The sequence below is a fragment of the Trichosurus vulpecula genome, chromosome 8 (assembly GCF_011100635.1).
Source record: "Trichosurus vulpecula isolate mTriVul1 chromosome 8, mTriVul1.pri, whole genome shotgun sequence".
Lineage (NCBI taxonomy): Eukaryota > Metazoa > Chordata > Mammalia > Diprotodontia > Phalangeridae > Trichosurus > Trichosurus vulpecula.
Window position 1 is genome coordinate 105,426,855 of NC_050580.1, and position 15,454 is coordinate 105,442,308.

At 39.9% G+C, this 15,454-nt stretch overlaps 1 protein-coding gene across 3 annotated transcripts in view; it reads left to right on the forward strand.

Moving 5' to 3' along the window:
* The window catches only part of XPNPEP1 (X-prolyl aminopeptidase 1), a 61,193-nt gene that overhangs the window by 15,857 nt on the left and 29,882 nt on the right, over positions 1-15,454 (forward strand). For all 3 annotated transcript variants that reach the window (XM_036736075.1, XM_036736076.1, XM_036736077.1), the window contains 4 exons: positions 8,911-8,974; positions 10,219-10,323; positions 12,467-12,559; positions 13,031-13,174. In XM_036736075.1, the coding sequence (XP_036591970.1) occupies positions 8,911-8,974; positions 10,219-10,323; positions 12,467-12,559; positions 13,031-13,174 (406 nt within the window). The remainder of the gene's footprint in view (positions 1-8,910; positions 8,975-10,218; positions 10,324-12,466; positions 12,560-13,030; positions 13,175-15,454) is intronic.

Sequence of the window (15,454 nt, forward strand, 5' to 3'; positions counted from 1 at the left end):
CCTTGCACAGTCCCCCCTCACTGTAATCCAGTTCATTTGCAAGTCATAGTATCATCTTCTTGATATCATGGTCCTCTTTGAGAATGAAGGACACACACAAACACACACACATGCCCACACGGCACTTAGCATATTCTGCCTTGTATTGTTAATGTTTCATAGGCTTGTATCTTGACTTTCTTCTTAGATTTTAAACTCTGTGAGGGCATGTACCATGTCATGCTCATCTTTATATCATAGTGAGCACATAGTAATAGCATTTACTCACAAAACCATCCAGTTTTTGAGCTGGAGAAGATCTAGAGATTATCTAGCCCAGCAGTTCTCAAAATATAGTCCCAGGACCCCTTGAGAGGGGGTTCCCTGAGACTTTTTTAGGGAGTCTATGAGGGAAAAACATTTTGTCACAATATTAAGATATTTTAATTTCTAATACACTAAATATTGGTAGATAAAACCTACATTAATGAAAGCTCTTTTGAGAGGAGGGGCCCTCAAATCCTTTTAAGAATATAAAGAGGTCCTGAGGCCAAGAAATTGCACAATCACATCATCTTACAAAAGAGAAAGCCAAAGCTTAGAATGGTAAAATGATTTATTCACTCACACAGCTTTGTGAGTGTCAGAGCCCAGGCCTAGAATCCCGAACTCCTAGTTCCTCCTCATCCATTTTGTCACACTGCTTCAGTGCTTTTTGATAATGATTTTATGAAGTAATGAACACACATCAAATTATGGAATCTTATGGCTTCTGAGGGTCTTCGGCATCATTTCATCCAATGCCTTCATGTGAACCTGTTAGGTACTATTATTTCAGGTCAGGCTATGATAAGTGCTGAAATTTTAAACCTTTAAACAAAGATTTATTAAGCACTTGCTATGCATAAGGCACTGGGGATATAAAGACTAAAAAAACTAAACATTTCTGCCCTTAGGGAACTTTATTTTACAGGAGAAAAGAACAAGTGCCACAGACTGTAAGAGCTTTTGCAGGCCAGAGTAGGTAGAATAGTATGGGCTAGATTAACATTAGGGAGAGGACTGGTGAGGGAGGTGAAAGACTTGGACTGGGCCATAAACCAAGATTTTTGGCTTTGATCTGATGTGGAAGGGAGTAGAGGGAAAGGATGCACCTCTCCATGGGATCACCTTTGCTTTCTTAGGAGACCAAGGATTCCATGGACACTGATGAATTTCTGTGGATAGATTTCAGGGAGTCTATGAACATGGATGGGAAAAAAAAATACATGTCTTATTTTCACTAACCTCTAACTGAAATTTCGTATTTCCTTCAATTATAAATGTATGCAACAAACAAAACTGAGTATCTTTGTATTGCCCAGGTTGGAAGAGCTGTGGCCACTTATCCCAATGCTGATTGGTAAGGAAGCTTGAACCTTCTTTTTTCTTACCTGGTTCACCCCTTCTTAGCCTGGTGGTCCTCTGCTCCTAGAGGAATCACCAGTTCAGGGTGGACTTGGTACAGACTCCCAATATCATCTTTAGTCCTACTATATAGCTCAGAATTTCCAAATTCAAATAATCCACCAGCTTCCCCCTCCCCAGGATTACAGACATATGCCTCTATGCCATGCTCAGCAACAAACATTAGTATGAGAGGGGGTCCATAGGCTTCACCAGACTGCCTACGGGATCCGTGAAACAAAAACAGGTTCATGGGTGATAATGCTAATTGAGTGTCTCTAAGCTTCTAAGTGCTAGGAAGATTTGGCCTACAAATTTTCCTGTGTCTTCTTGTGCTGTCAGTGAGGAAGTGGGAGTAATAGCCAGCCTCAGTAGGTGGGGTCTCATTGTCCCACCACACACTTAGGTCATGTCTGGATATCCTTGCTTCAGACCTGCTCGGATCTAAGGCCAAGTATACATCCACACACTTGTAATTCTTCCTCCCTCTGGAGCAGCATTTATCTTGCCTCTTATGATTATTATCTCTAGTTTGGAGACTTGGGCAGACCCCCTTCATTTTCACTCGGGATTGCTTTGAGGAGAGGAGGCATTTTTAAGGAACCCACAATGTGGAGGGGAAGACATCTTGACTCTGATCAGGTTGCTTATCCTCTTTAATTGCCTGAAAAGCTAAAAACATTTTGAGGTCAACTACAAAACATTGGGAGATCACAACTACAAAACATTGGGGGAATCTGTTTTTATGTTAGATGGTTTTAAAAGAGAATATCAAATCCAAACTCACAACCATGCAATGCAAACCCTTTGTAATTTACTGATAAGTTGTATTCCAAAAACCTCTTTCAAAGCTGTTGAAATTTAAGACTAGTTTCTCATAGAAACAATGTTACATATGATGGTTAGGTTCATAAGACAGCAATGAAAATCTATGTAGTTGTTATGTTGGCAGAGCTATAATGCTAAGAGTCCTAGGAGGCCATGTATTGTGGGAAGGAAGAATAAGAGAAGAGGTTCCTCTTCATTTTGGAGGGGCTCTGGGTCAGCTCATGCCAGCAGTATTTTGAAATTGATGAATTTGTTGCTGGCCTTCTCCCACCTTACTTTGCAGATCTCTCCTACCTCTTAGTGCTTTGATGCTGCCATAAGTCCCCTGCTAGAATATATTTCCCTCAACCTGACCTGTTGCAAAGTATTTTGAGGGCCCCACTCTGTAGATAACACCTGTCACTCCCTCTTTGCTCCTCCAGCTTGAGGTTTGGAGTGGAGGCCAGTGGAGAGGGCACCAGATTTGAAGTCAGGAGATCCTAGGACTCAGTCCCAGCTCTTAAGTCAGAGGGTCTTAATGTAGAAAATCAAATCCAAATTCACAACCATGTCATAATGGCATTGTATCCCAAAAGCCTCTTTTAAAGTTGTTTGGAACTTTGAGAATAGTTTTTCACAGAAACAGTGACATCCCAGTAGTCTTGGGCAAGTCATTTCAACTCTCTCAGACTGTTCCTTTATCTGTAAAATGAGGAAGCCATGCTAGATCAGGGCTTCTTAACCTTTTTTTTGTGTCACTGGGCCCTTTTCACAGGCTGGTGAAGCCTATGGACCCCTTCTGTTTTTAAATGCAAAAAAAAAAAAAAAGAAAACAAAAAATTAATTCTATTGAATTTAATTTATTAAATACATTGAATTAAAGGTGTAATTCCACCCCCACTACCCAGTCCAATGAGATAATATTTGTAAAGCACTTAGCACAGTGCCTGGTATGTAGTGGGTACTATATAAATGCTTATTCCCTTCTTTCCCTTCCCTTTCCTTGGTTCATGGACTAACTGAAATCTCAACACAGATTAGGATAAAAGCACATGGACTAGATTGTCTCTGAGGTTCTTTCTATTTCTACGAGCCTATCATTTAGTTAGTTCATACAGTTTTCCTGATGGTTTGGTTAAGCTTTCTGGAGGAAGGAGGCATTTGTGTTTTTAAAAGAGTAGTCTTGTTAACCCACAAGTATTTCAAACCGATGAAACTTTAGGCCCATTAGCAAAACCCAAAACAAAGTTAATGTTGTGGAGGAGGGGAGTAGAGAAACAGCTGAGCCCTAAAGAGGAGATTTGTGGGAATCTTCACTTTCTGGGGGCTTCTCTCTGACTCTAGTGCACTTAGAAGGACTCATACATAACAGTCATCTTCCCCTACAGCAGGCAAAGTGAGAAACATCTTTCTGTGTGGGAGAATCTTTTGGGGGAGGAGATGCAGCTAGTCAGTTAATCAACAAATATTTATTAGGTGTCTACCATGTTCCATACTGTGCTAAGTGCTGGACATAGAAGCTGAGGTAATTCCTGTTCTCAAGGAGCTCAGAGTCAAATACCTATAAGCAACTGTGTACAAAATAAGCTATACAGTGAAAAAAATGGAAATGACCAACAGAGGCACTAGAATTAATAGGGATTGGGAAAGGCTTCCTGTAGAAGGTTGGATTTTTAGCTGGGTCTTCAAGGAAGCCAGAAGACAAAGGTGAAGAGAAGGGGCATTCCAGCTATGGGGAGATGGTTGGTGAAAATGCATGCAAACTTGGAGTCTGACTGTCAAGTCATTTTTTCCTATAAACAGTCATATTTTTCACTTTCTTTACTTATTCTACTTCTGAGCCCACATGTTCTTTCAAAGCTCCAACTTTGCTTTTTTCCCCCCTCCCTCACATTGGTCTGCCAAGGCATCAAGAGAGAAGAACTAAGACAAGAGAGAAGGGGGCTCTTTGTAAGTGTGGATCATTTGTAAGTCCAATATTTTTAAGCTGGAGGGCCTGTTTCACTTGTTTTGAAAAAGATGCAGTTTTGAAGCCTCTTTCAGGAAATAATTTCTGCTTGTAGTCTCCACTGTAGGACCAATATAAAAGTGGATAATAAATGTTAGAGAAATTGAAACAACAGCAACAAAAATAAATTTGCAACTAAAAAAGAGCTAGAAAAAGAACAAATTAAAAATCCTCAATTAAACACCAAATTGGAAATCCTGAAAATCATTGGAGAGGTTAATAAAATCAAAAGGAAACCATTGAACTAATAAATAAAACTAAGAACTGGTTTTATGAAAAAAAGGGTAAATTATTGATTAATTTGATTTAAAAAAAGAAAGAAGAAAACCAAATTACCAGTATCAGAAGTGAAAAGGGTGAATTCACCACCAACAAGGAGGAAATTAGGACCTATTTTGTCCAATTGTATGCTAATAAATCTGCCAATCTAAGGGAATGGATGCATATTTGCAAAAATATAAATTGCCCAGGTTAACAGAAGAGGAAATAGAATACTTAACCACATTTTAGAAATAGAAATTGAACAAGCCATCAATGAACTTCCTAAAAAAAAAAAATCCCCAGAGCCAGATGGATTTACAGTGAATTCTACCAAATATTTAAAGAACAATTACTGCCAGTACTACATAAAGTATTTGGCAAAATAGGTGAAGAAGGAGTCTTACCAAATTCCTTTTATGACACCAGTGGTGCTGATACCTAAATCAGGAAGAGCCAAAACAGAGAAAGAAAACTATAGACCAATTTCCCTAATGAATATTGATGCAAAAATTTTAAATAAAATACCAGCAAGGAGATCACAGCAATATTTCACCAGGATCATACACTATGACCAGGTGAAATTTATACTAGGGCTGGTTCGATATTAGGAGAACTATCAGCATAATCGACCATATCAATAACAAAACCAACAGAAACTTTATGATTATCTCAATAGATACAGCACCCATTCTTAAACACTTGAGAGCATAGGAATAAATGGAGCTTTCCTTAAAATGATAAGTAGTATCTATCTAAAACCATCAGCAAGCATTATCTGTAATGGGGATAAGCTAGAAACCTTCACTATAAGATCAGGGGTGAAACAAGGTTGCCCATTATCATCACTATTATTCAATATTGCACTAGAAATGTTAACTTAAGGGGCAACCAGGTGGTGCAGTGAATAGAGCACTGGCCCTGGAGTCAGGAGGACCTGAGTTCAAATTCAGCCTCAGACACTTGACACACTTACTAGTTGTGAGACCTTGGGCAAGTCACTTAACCCCAATTGCCCTGCATTTCCCCTTCAAAAAGAAAAAAGAAGAAATGTTAACTTTAGCAATGAGAAAAGGAATTAGAATAAGGAAGAATTAGAATAGGCAGTGAGGAAAGAAAACTATCACTCTTTGCAGATAATATGATGGTATACTTAGAGAATCCTAGAGAATCAACTAAAAAAACTACTTGAAATAACTAACAACTTTAGCAGAGTTGCGGGATATAAAGTATACCCACATAAATCATCAGCATTTCTATATATTACCTATAAAGCCCAGCAAGAAAAGATAGAGAAATTCCACTTAAAATAGCTATAGACAATATAAAATACTTGGGAGTCTACTTGCCAAGACAAGCCCAGGGACCATATAAACACAATTACAAAACATTTTTCACAAAAGTCAGATCTAAACAATTGGAAAAATATCATTTGTTCAGGGGTAGGCTGAGCTAATTTAATAAAAATGACAATTCCATAAGTTAACTTACTTATTCAGTGCTATACCAATCAAACTACCAAAAATTATTTATAGAGCCAGAAAACATAACAACAACATTCATCTGGAAGAACAAAAAGTCAAGAATATTATGGGGATTAATGGAAGAAAAAAATGTAAATGAATGTGTCCTAGCTGTACCAGATCTCAAACTACATTATAAAGCAGTCATTATCAAAACAATCTGGTACTGGCTAAAAAATAGTGTGATGAATCAGTGGAATAGATTAGGTACACTGGACACAATGGTAAATGACCATATTAATCTAGTGTTTGATAAGCCCAAAGACCTCAGTATCTGAGTTGGAACTCACTGTTTGATAAAAAACTGCTGGGAAAACTGGAAAACAGTATGGTAGAAACTAGATGTAGAACAACTGCTCACACTATATGCCAAGATAAAATCAAAATGGATACATGATTTAGACATAAAGGGTGATACCATTAGCAAATTGGGAGATCAAGGAATAGTTTCCCTGTCAGGTCTATGGAGAAAGGAAGACTTGTGACCAAACAAGAGAGAGAGAACATCACAAGATGCAGAATGGTTAATTTTGATTATATTAAATTAAAAAAGTTTTACACAAACAAAACTAATGCAGCCAAGATTAGAAGGAAAGCAGAAAGCTGGGAAATGATTTTTATATCAAATGTCTTTGATAAAGGCCTCATTTCTCAAATATATAGGGAATTGAGTCATGAAAATATAAATCATTTCTCAATTGATTATGGTCAAAAAACATGAACAGCAGTTTTCAGAGGAAGAAATCAAAGCTACTTATAGTCCTATGAAAAAATACTGTAAGTCACCATTAATTAGAGAAGAGCAAGTTGAGGTCTTGCTTCTCACATATCGGATTGGCTAATAAGACAGGAAAGGAAAATGATGAATGTTGGAGAGGATATTGGAAAATTGGGACATTGATGGACTGTTGGTGGAGTTGTGCATTGATCCAACCATTCTGGAGAGCAATTTGGAACTATGCCTAAAGGGCAATCAAACTGTGTATAGTCTTTGACCCAGCAGCACCACTTCTAGGTCTGTATTCCAAAGAGATCATGGGAAAAGGACCTACATGTACAGAAATATTTGTATCAGCTTTCTTTGTGGTAGCAAAGAATTGGAAATTGAGAGGATGCCCATCAATTGGGGAGTGGCTGAACAAGTTGTGGTATATGAATGTAATGGAATACTATTGTGCTATAAGAAATGATGAGCAAGCAGATGTTAGAAATATCTGGTACAGCTTAAATGAATTGATGCAATATGAAGTGAGCAGAACCAGGACAACATTGTGCACAGGAGCAGCAACCTTGTGCCATGATCAACTATGACTGACTTAGTTCTTCTCAGCAATACAATGATCCAAGACAATTCCAAAGGACTCATGATGGAGAATGCTGTCTATGTCCAGAGAAAGAACTATGGAGTCTGAATGCAGATTGAAGCATACTATTTTTACTTTGTTTTTTATCTCTTTTTTTCTTTTTGCAAACTGTATTTTTTTTTTTGCAAACTGTTTCTTCTTCTTTCACAACATGACTAATAGTGGAAATAATTTTTTATAAAAAATAAATATTAAAAATTGTCTTTACATTTAATTAGAAAAAAATACTATTAAGAAAAAAACCCCAAAACAACATTCTGTAGAATTGTTTCCTTTAGAATCAGAATCAGAATCCTTGAGGGAAATTGGTGGACTTTGGAGGTCAAGAGCAGCAAGCTTGCAAACCTTTATGAAAAGACTTACATTAAAGAGTCATTGGAGCTAAATTTAAAAAGTTCCTGGCCTTGCTTTCAGAAATATGATATGTTTAAATGACACTAGGAATCAAGAGATGAATATGGATCTCCATACAATGAGGAAACACCAGTTCTTCATCTGTTCTATCTCTTGGTCTAATTGGTCCTCCCTAAGGAAGGAGATAGAGACTTAGTTCTTAAAGATATTTAAAAAAAATTTTTTTTCTTAAAGATATTTAGTAGGAGCAGTTGTGGTGTAGCAAGATCTGAATTTGAATCCTAACTCTCACTAAACCACTGTCCGACTCAGTTTCTCCAACTGTAAAATATCAAAATATTAATACCTCTGAGGGTTGGGAGGATTAAATGAGATAATATTTGTAAACCGCTTAGCACAGTGCAAACCATTAATAAATCCTTCCTTCTTTGTGATCTTGGCTATGTCTTGACTTCTCTGTCTCAGTTTTTCTACCTATAAAATGAAAATAATAGGTAATCTGTATTACTTCATCAGCCTATTTTGAAATAACATGTACAGTATAAAGGTCTCCATGAAACACAAAATGCTACGTAAAATCAGTGATTTTGTTAGCATACTTCACTTGATGTCCTTGATTTATTCTGAGAAAACAGATTTTAGGTGAAACAATATTGCAGAGGGCTGAAAATTCCAAAAGCTTAATGTTTATGCTTGTATACATAGATTAAGGAAACTGTATCCCAGGGAAGTTAATGGCAGTGGGACTCAAGTGCTAGCTGGAATTTTCCACTGGCCATTAGGTTTGTATCTTTAGGCCAAAGGAAGTATAATATCTAGGCCATGGTCATGGCATCTAGGTCCTGATATTTTTTTGTTGCTTGGGGCAACTTAACTGGGGCACACCTGTATTGTCTGGTATTCTCTTTTTGGTTTCTGTTTGCTATGTTTATCTCCTAACCATATTGTAATCTGCTTCAAGGGCAGGGACCTTTTGTACACACACACACACACACACACTCACTCTCACACTCACACTTTTTTTTTCGTAGGGGGAGGGGAATCCTCCATGATCTCCAGCATAGTGTGGAGCTTATAGATGATGTCCAATAAAGATTAAATTGATTTTTTGTTATGTGCTTCCCATGGAGGTGACTGTGCTCTCTAATGAGTGGTCTCTTTTATTTTCCAGAGTGAGTATATTGCCCCCTGTGACTGCAGGCGTGCTTTTGTGTCCGGATTTGATGGCTCAGCTGGTAAGTTATCACAAACTTGCATCTGTGTATACATGTATCTTTTTTCCTCTTCCTGACAGTAATTGGACTAGGTCTCAGGGTGTGTGTGTATGTGTACACACACGTGTGTGGCACATTATCCAAAAGAAAAAATGCACACCAGACGTTCCCTGCTTCATTCCCGTTGGTCATGGATTTTGATGTGCCTCCTGAGCTCTGTGCCCCTTTCTCTGCAGTCTGCGCCCTTTTGCTCATATAGCAGTCCTATTAACTGTATGGTACTCCCAAGTACATGGATGCTTGTTGACTCATTGGCCTTTGGGGCACAAAGAAAAAGACTTCATAGCAGGTCCTTTCTGGGCTTTGCCCTCATTCATCAGTTGTGTGTGTGTGTGTGTGTGTACATGTGTGCGCTCGCCTTCTTGTGCTTGTATTACAGACCCCTCCAAATAGTTAAAATTGCTAGTTGGTGATTTAGACAGTCAGTGCTGAAGGCCCTTTCCCTCACTGATTAGGTCATCATTTCCCTCTCCAAATGCCTTCATTGGTTTGCTCACATTTATCGGTTGTGCCTGACACTCTGCTGATGGCTTCAGTACAAGCTAGGGGCAGAGGTGGGAGGAGAGACTCATGTTAGTGGACAGGTTCAGGGGGCCCCTCCACATTAGTGAATGTGATTTCACTCTGCCCTTGGTAGGACTGGTTTGATCCTTCTCTGGGGCAAGTCAGATAGGAGGATTTCAGTAGGGGATTAAAAATTATGGAACTGAGAGACAGGTATGTGGTAGAAGAAATGAATTGGTTTCTGTGATGGGGGGACCAGTAGTGTCTCTGATGTTTAGAAAGAACAGAAGCCTCAGGAATTTCAACCCAACCTTGTTTGGAGTTTTTGAGATTTTTTTTTTCCTTAGCACTTCCAAAGGCCTTGGCTGATCTTGAGAAAAGAGTTCTTTTCTATGGGTCTGCTCCTTTGAGTATTTGGCCCCAGTGCCAATCTGAATGACCTCATAGTGCTGTTTAATTTTCTTTTTATATAACATGGCCCTGGGGTTAAGTAAGTTTCAGCTCCAGGATTATCTCTGAGCCAGAGAGAATAATGGAAGCTGTGGATATTCTGAGGAGATGGGTTTTCCTTTTTTTTTTGGTCAGAAAATTGTACCCTTTCTATAGTGACTGGGAAGCTTATCACAGCTCTGTTTTGTTTGGGAATGGGTTTATAAAAAAATGTTTCTCTTCTTTTTGCTCCTCCCTCACCCCTGCCAAAGGTACAGCCATCATCACAGAGCAGCATGCAGCCATGTGGACTGATGGACGCTACTTTCTCCAAGCTGCCAAACAGATGGACAACAATTGGACCCTCATGAAGATGGGTGGGTAGGGGCTGCCAGTTGCTTGCCTAGACCCAGCAGGAAGAGCGTGGAATGTTGCTTTGTTGTCCCTAGGACAGCCGAAGAAGGAGGTTTATCCGGCAGGGTCACAGGCACTGAGAAATCCTTCCTAGTCCTCATTCACAGGGTGACAGCAGACTCTGTTCTTTGTAGCTTGACCTCTGCTTATATTAGCATATTCAACTGCTGACCTCTTCTTTCATCACTTTGTTCAGGGTGCTGTGCTAGGGGTTGTGAGGTATACAAAGAGGTTCTCTGCCTTCATAGTGTTCTTAAGGGAGCTAAAACATACCCGATGTAACACTAATATGGAAAATGCTCCAGAGAAGTACAAAATAAAATAATCTGTATGATTGGGGTGGAAGAGATCCCTCTTAGTTGGAAGCAATCAGGAAGGCTTCATGGTTGAGGTAGAATTTGAGAATAGTCTTAAAGGATAAGTAGAAAATAGTAAATGTAAGGGTGGGGATGGAATCTGGGAATGGATGATGGCATTAACAATAGTCCAAAGTTTAGAAAGTGTTGGATGTTTGGGGATGAAGTTTAGAAAATAGCAAACACTCAATGAATGTACCAGTGGTATCATGATGGTTTTTCTTAGTGTGAAGTAGTGATGTAGGATTTCCCAAGGAAGGTGGTTTTCTTGCCAAACAGTCATCTGTCATCCACTTATTGAGGACTTGAGTGGGTACATGGTTTCCTTTTAGATGTATATGCCCAGGTTCAGTCTTCTGGAATCTATCAAGTGGTAGAGACCTAGGAGGACCATGGAATATCAGAAGCAGAGGTGTTGTTTGATGTTTCCCTTCCCTGTCTGGAGTAATGAATTCAAAGCCCATATGATATCTTGAGGGCAAATCAGTGCAGAATTTGAAAGGATTTCCTCTGTGTATAGTTATAAACACTCTTGCCAGTGAGAACATGAGAGTGGGAAAAGGGTCCCTCTTTGCCTAAAGGGTAGATGATGCTGGGGATAGAAATCAAGAAAAGATGGGGAAAGTAAAGGCCAGGAATGCTCGACATTTCTTGGTCCATAGAGGAGAATAATAGGGAAAGTAAATTCTTACGCAAAACATCTTGGGGTAAAAAGTCTGGGGAATTCAGTGACTGGGCAATGACAGCTGGGCTTCTGCCAGCATTGACTTGATTTATCTGGGGGTAGAGCCATATAGATTGGATTTGACCAGCCAATACGTGTGAGTCTTCCCTGGGGTTTGCCGAAGGAGAAACTTCTTGCCCTCTGTTTCTAGAAATCACATGACTTTTCCTTGTGAATTAAAGACACAAAGAGAAACTTGGCTAATAAGTGGCTTGGTGGTTTAAAAAGAATGGGGGAGGGGAGGTGGAGAGCAAAGAATAAAGCAACAGACTGAGGTGTTAACACTGAGGACGCTAGTGTTTTTTTTTTAAGAGAACTTTGATTATTTGTTTTTTTACAGCCCATTCCTTAGAAACAGTCTTTGCCAGTTTTCAAGAGAGGTGTTACTTGGGCTCAAGTTACTTAGGTTATTAGAAAAGTCTGTGGTGGCCTCTACAGAACTGCTGGCTTTTAAAATGTCTCTTTGCTCTTCAGGTCCTTGTATGATACCTTTAAGGTATAAAGCATAGCCCTTGAGAGGTTACCTTCAGCCCCACCCTGTCCAGAATTCCTTAAGTAACAGTCCTCATTTCTTACCACTTGGAAGTTCCTCATTGTTTAAGAAATAGTATTGTGGATGGGCCCTGGTTCCTGATAGATGCTTATCTTTCTTCAATTTATCATCTTCCTTCTGGTCAGTAGGAGTAGATAAATTAGGATTGCTGAGGTTACAGGGATGAGACTATTTATCCATTTCCTAAGGATTTCCCTTAGAATAAGGTTAGTATTTGCCAGGGAGGTGGTATGGGAGTAAGATTTGTCATCTGGCTGAAATCTCTTATGCTCCTTCCGTCAAAGCCATCTCCTGATCTTCTTCCTTGACTTAATGAGGTTCAAATTTCCTAAAGCGTTCTAATTATTTTTAGTGAGGAGAGTGATTAATTAACATAATATTAACATTGACATAGGATCACCAGTACTTAGTCTCTTTTTAGGTGACAGTACCATCTTCGTCTAATTGTGAATTATTTTTGCCTGTCCTTCCAGGTCTGAAGGACACACCAACTCAGGAGGACTGGTTGGTGAGTGTACTTCCTGAAGGATCCAGGGTTGGTGTGGATCCTTTGATCATTCCATCAGGTTAGTGAATATGATTTGTAATAAAGTGCCTGCTAGAATCTTGACTTCCTTCCGAGATGTTACAGTATGACAGATGTGCCTTGATGGATAGTAGGTTTGTGTTTCAGAAGAATTATGGAATTCTGAAGCTGAGGGGAACCTTAGTAAAGATCAGCTAATCATTTACCTCATTTCACAGTTGAGAAATCTGAGGTCTGGAGAGGAAGACTCATGTCAAAAACCTGGTTCTTATGATTTCTCTATACAATGATCTTTGGCCCATATGCAATGTTATATAAAGACCAAATCAAAAGAATGATTTTATGATGGAGGAAAGGGGTGGGGTCCAGCTAAGGCAGTGTGGTTAGTTCCTTCTCTTCCCCCATGTTTCTGGTTTCAGAGAAAGGGTGGAAAAAGAACTGACTTGGGGAAGAAGATTCAATCTGCCTCTGCTCTAATGTGTTTTCATGACTGTACTGTTGATTTCCCTAGATCAATGGAAAAAGATGGCTAAGGTCCTGAGAGGTTCAGGTCACCATCTTGTCCCTGTCAAAGAGAATCTTGTTGACAAGATCTGGACGGATCGTCCTCAGCGCCCTTGCAAACCTCTCCTAACCCTGGGCCTGGATTATACAGGTTAGTGCTCGGATTTTCCTGCTCCACATTTTCCCCTCTTTCCCATCATCTTTATTAAAGTCCCTAGAATCAACTTTGAGCTGTCATGAGACTTTCCTCTCTCCTGGCATGATGCGGCATTTGATTAAAGTAATGGTTCCATTCAGCTTGTAATGCCACTTAATGAGGCTTGGTTTATTCTTACAAAACTCTTTTGAATAGCTCTTTTCTTCCTTGTTGTTCCGAAGGCAATGTTCTTTAGTTCTGAGTTGCTAGCTGTTGCCCCTCTAATTTATTTACTCTTGGGAGCAGAGCTGGGAGTTTTCCTTGCCCCTCTTAAAGTGGTATTTGCTTACTTGCTGTTTTTCTCCCTTCAAATTTTAGATTGTGAACTGGAGACTTTGTGTGTGTGTGTGTGTGTGTGTGTGTGTGTGTGTGTGTGTGTGTGTGTGTGTTTCGGGGTGGGGGGTGGTGCAGAGGGTGGTCCTCACAGCCCGTTAGTGTTGGTAGTAGGTAACGAGTGATGAATTTGTAGGTAGAGTTTGTATATCACATAGCACCAAGGGAGTGAGACTCAAGCGATAGGGAGGGAATTTTAGCTATGAAATTTAGAGGGAGGTGGGGTAGCTTGTGGAATTTAGGCACATTGCCCAGAAGGGGTCCTGGGAAGATAGTATGGAAGGCCAGTCTCCTGGCTAGTGTTTTAAAGAGCATTCCAGAGGTGATCCTCAAAGCTTCATTTTGTCAGGGTGGTAGAACCCCACAGCTTCTTCTTCTGCTCTCCACCCTTGGAGGGATTACAGCTTCTCCATTGGGTACTTGGTGTACAAGCCCAGTGACATAAGGTTAGGTTGACATTTTCTCCCTGCACGTTTTGAATTTTTTCTGGAGCCTTGGCTCCCACCAGCTATCCTTTGGTTTGGAGGAGGGAAAGGGAGTAGTAGTGAGCTTTGTTCGCCAAATGCCTGCCCCACTGGAAGACACCAAACTTGTTGGCAAGTAGTGACAGAGACCAGGAGTTGACTTGCCTTTCAGAACTGACAGATGCCCTAGATCCCAATGCTGGAGGCTGGTAGGAAACTTCTTGCATTGGAAGGGGTGCTTCTGGGGAGCTGTTTTGCTGCAGCTAGTCTTTTTGAGAGGTGCAGGTGCTGGTAATATCTAATTGTGCATCTGACTAATAGGAACAGATATGATTTTAATAGAGTATTATTAACTGTGGTTACTTGCCAACTTCCTCCTCAAACTTTTGCCCTATATTGCTCCTACCCTTTGTTGTCTGACTTCCAAACTCATCACTTATCTTAAACTGCTCTCTCTAAAGTTATCAGTTATCTCCTAATTGCCACATCTGAAGGCCTTTTTTCAGTCCTCAACCTTCTCGACTTCTCTCCAGCCTTTGACCCTGTTGACCATTCTTTCCTCCTGGATATTCTCTCTAGGTTTTCAGGACATTGTTTCCTCTTGGCTCTCCTCCTAAGCAGTCTGTCCACTTCTCAGTCTCTTTGTTGGTTCTTCATCCATATCACACCTTTTACCTAGGGGTATATCCTTAGGCTTTATACTGGGCCCTCTTTTATTCTTTCAGTCATCTCATCAACTCCCATGGGGTTATCACTTTGAGTAGATAATTCCTAGATCTATATGTGCAGCCTTAGTGTTTCTTGAGCTCCGGTATTACATCTCTGACTGCCTATTAGATATTTCTAACTGGATATCCTGTAGACTACTCAAACTCGACACTGGGTCCAAAACCGGATTCGTTGTCCTTCTCCCTTGAACTCTCTCCCCTTCCAAACTTCCTTATTTCCAGTGAGACATCACTGTTCTTCCAGTCACTCATGTTCTTAATTTCAGAGTCATTTTCAACTTCTGATTTCCCATCATACCACATCTAATCAGTTGAATCTTTTGATACCTAACTGTCTACATTTTCTGCTACCATTTTCTTTTCTCAAATATCAGTGCCTAGTTCAGGTCCTATTGTGATGGTTTTCCTAGTTGGGCTTCCTGCATCCCTTCTCTCTCCTCTGCATTTCATCTTCCACATAAAGTATAAGTCTAATCATGTCACTGGTTCTCGTCTCCAGAGGTTTTCAGTCTATTTCAGAGGCCTCACTTTCCTCATTTGTAATATGAAATGTTTGGATTACACGACCTCTAAGACCTCTTCCAATGTGAAACCAATGCTGCCATGATCCCTTGGGTGGGGATCACCATAGCTGCCGTGTATGTCATACTTAAGTAAGGTGACTCCAAGAAGGTGTAGCATGCACAATGGCCGCACCCTGGCTGATGGGC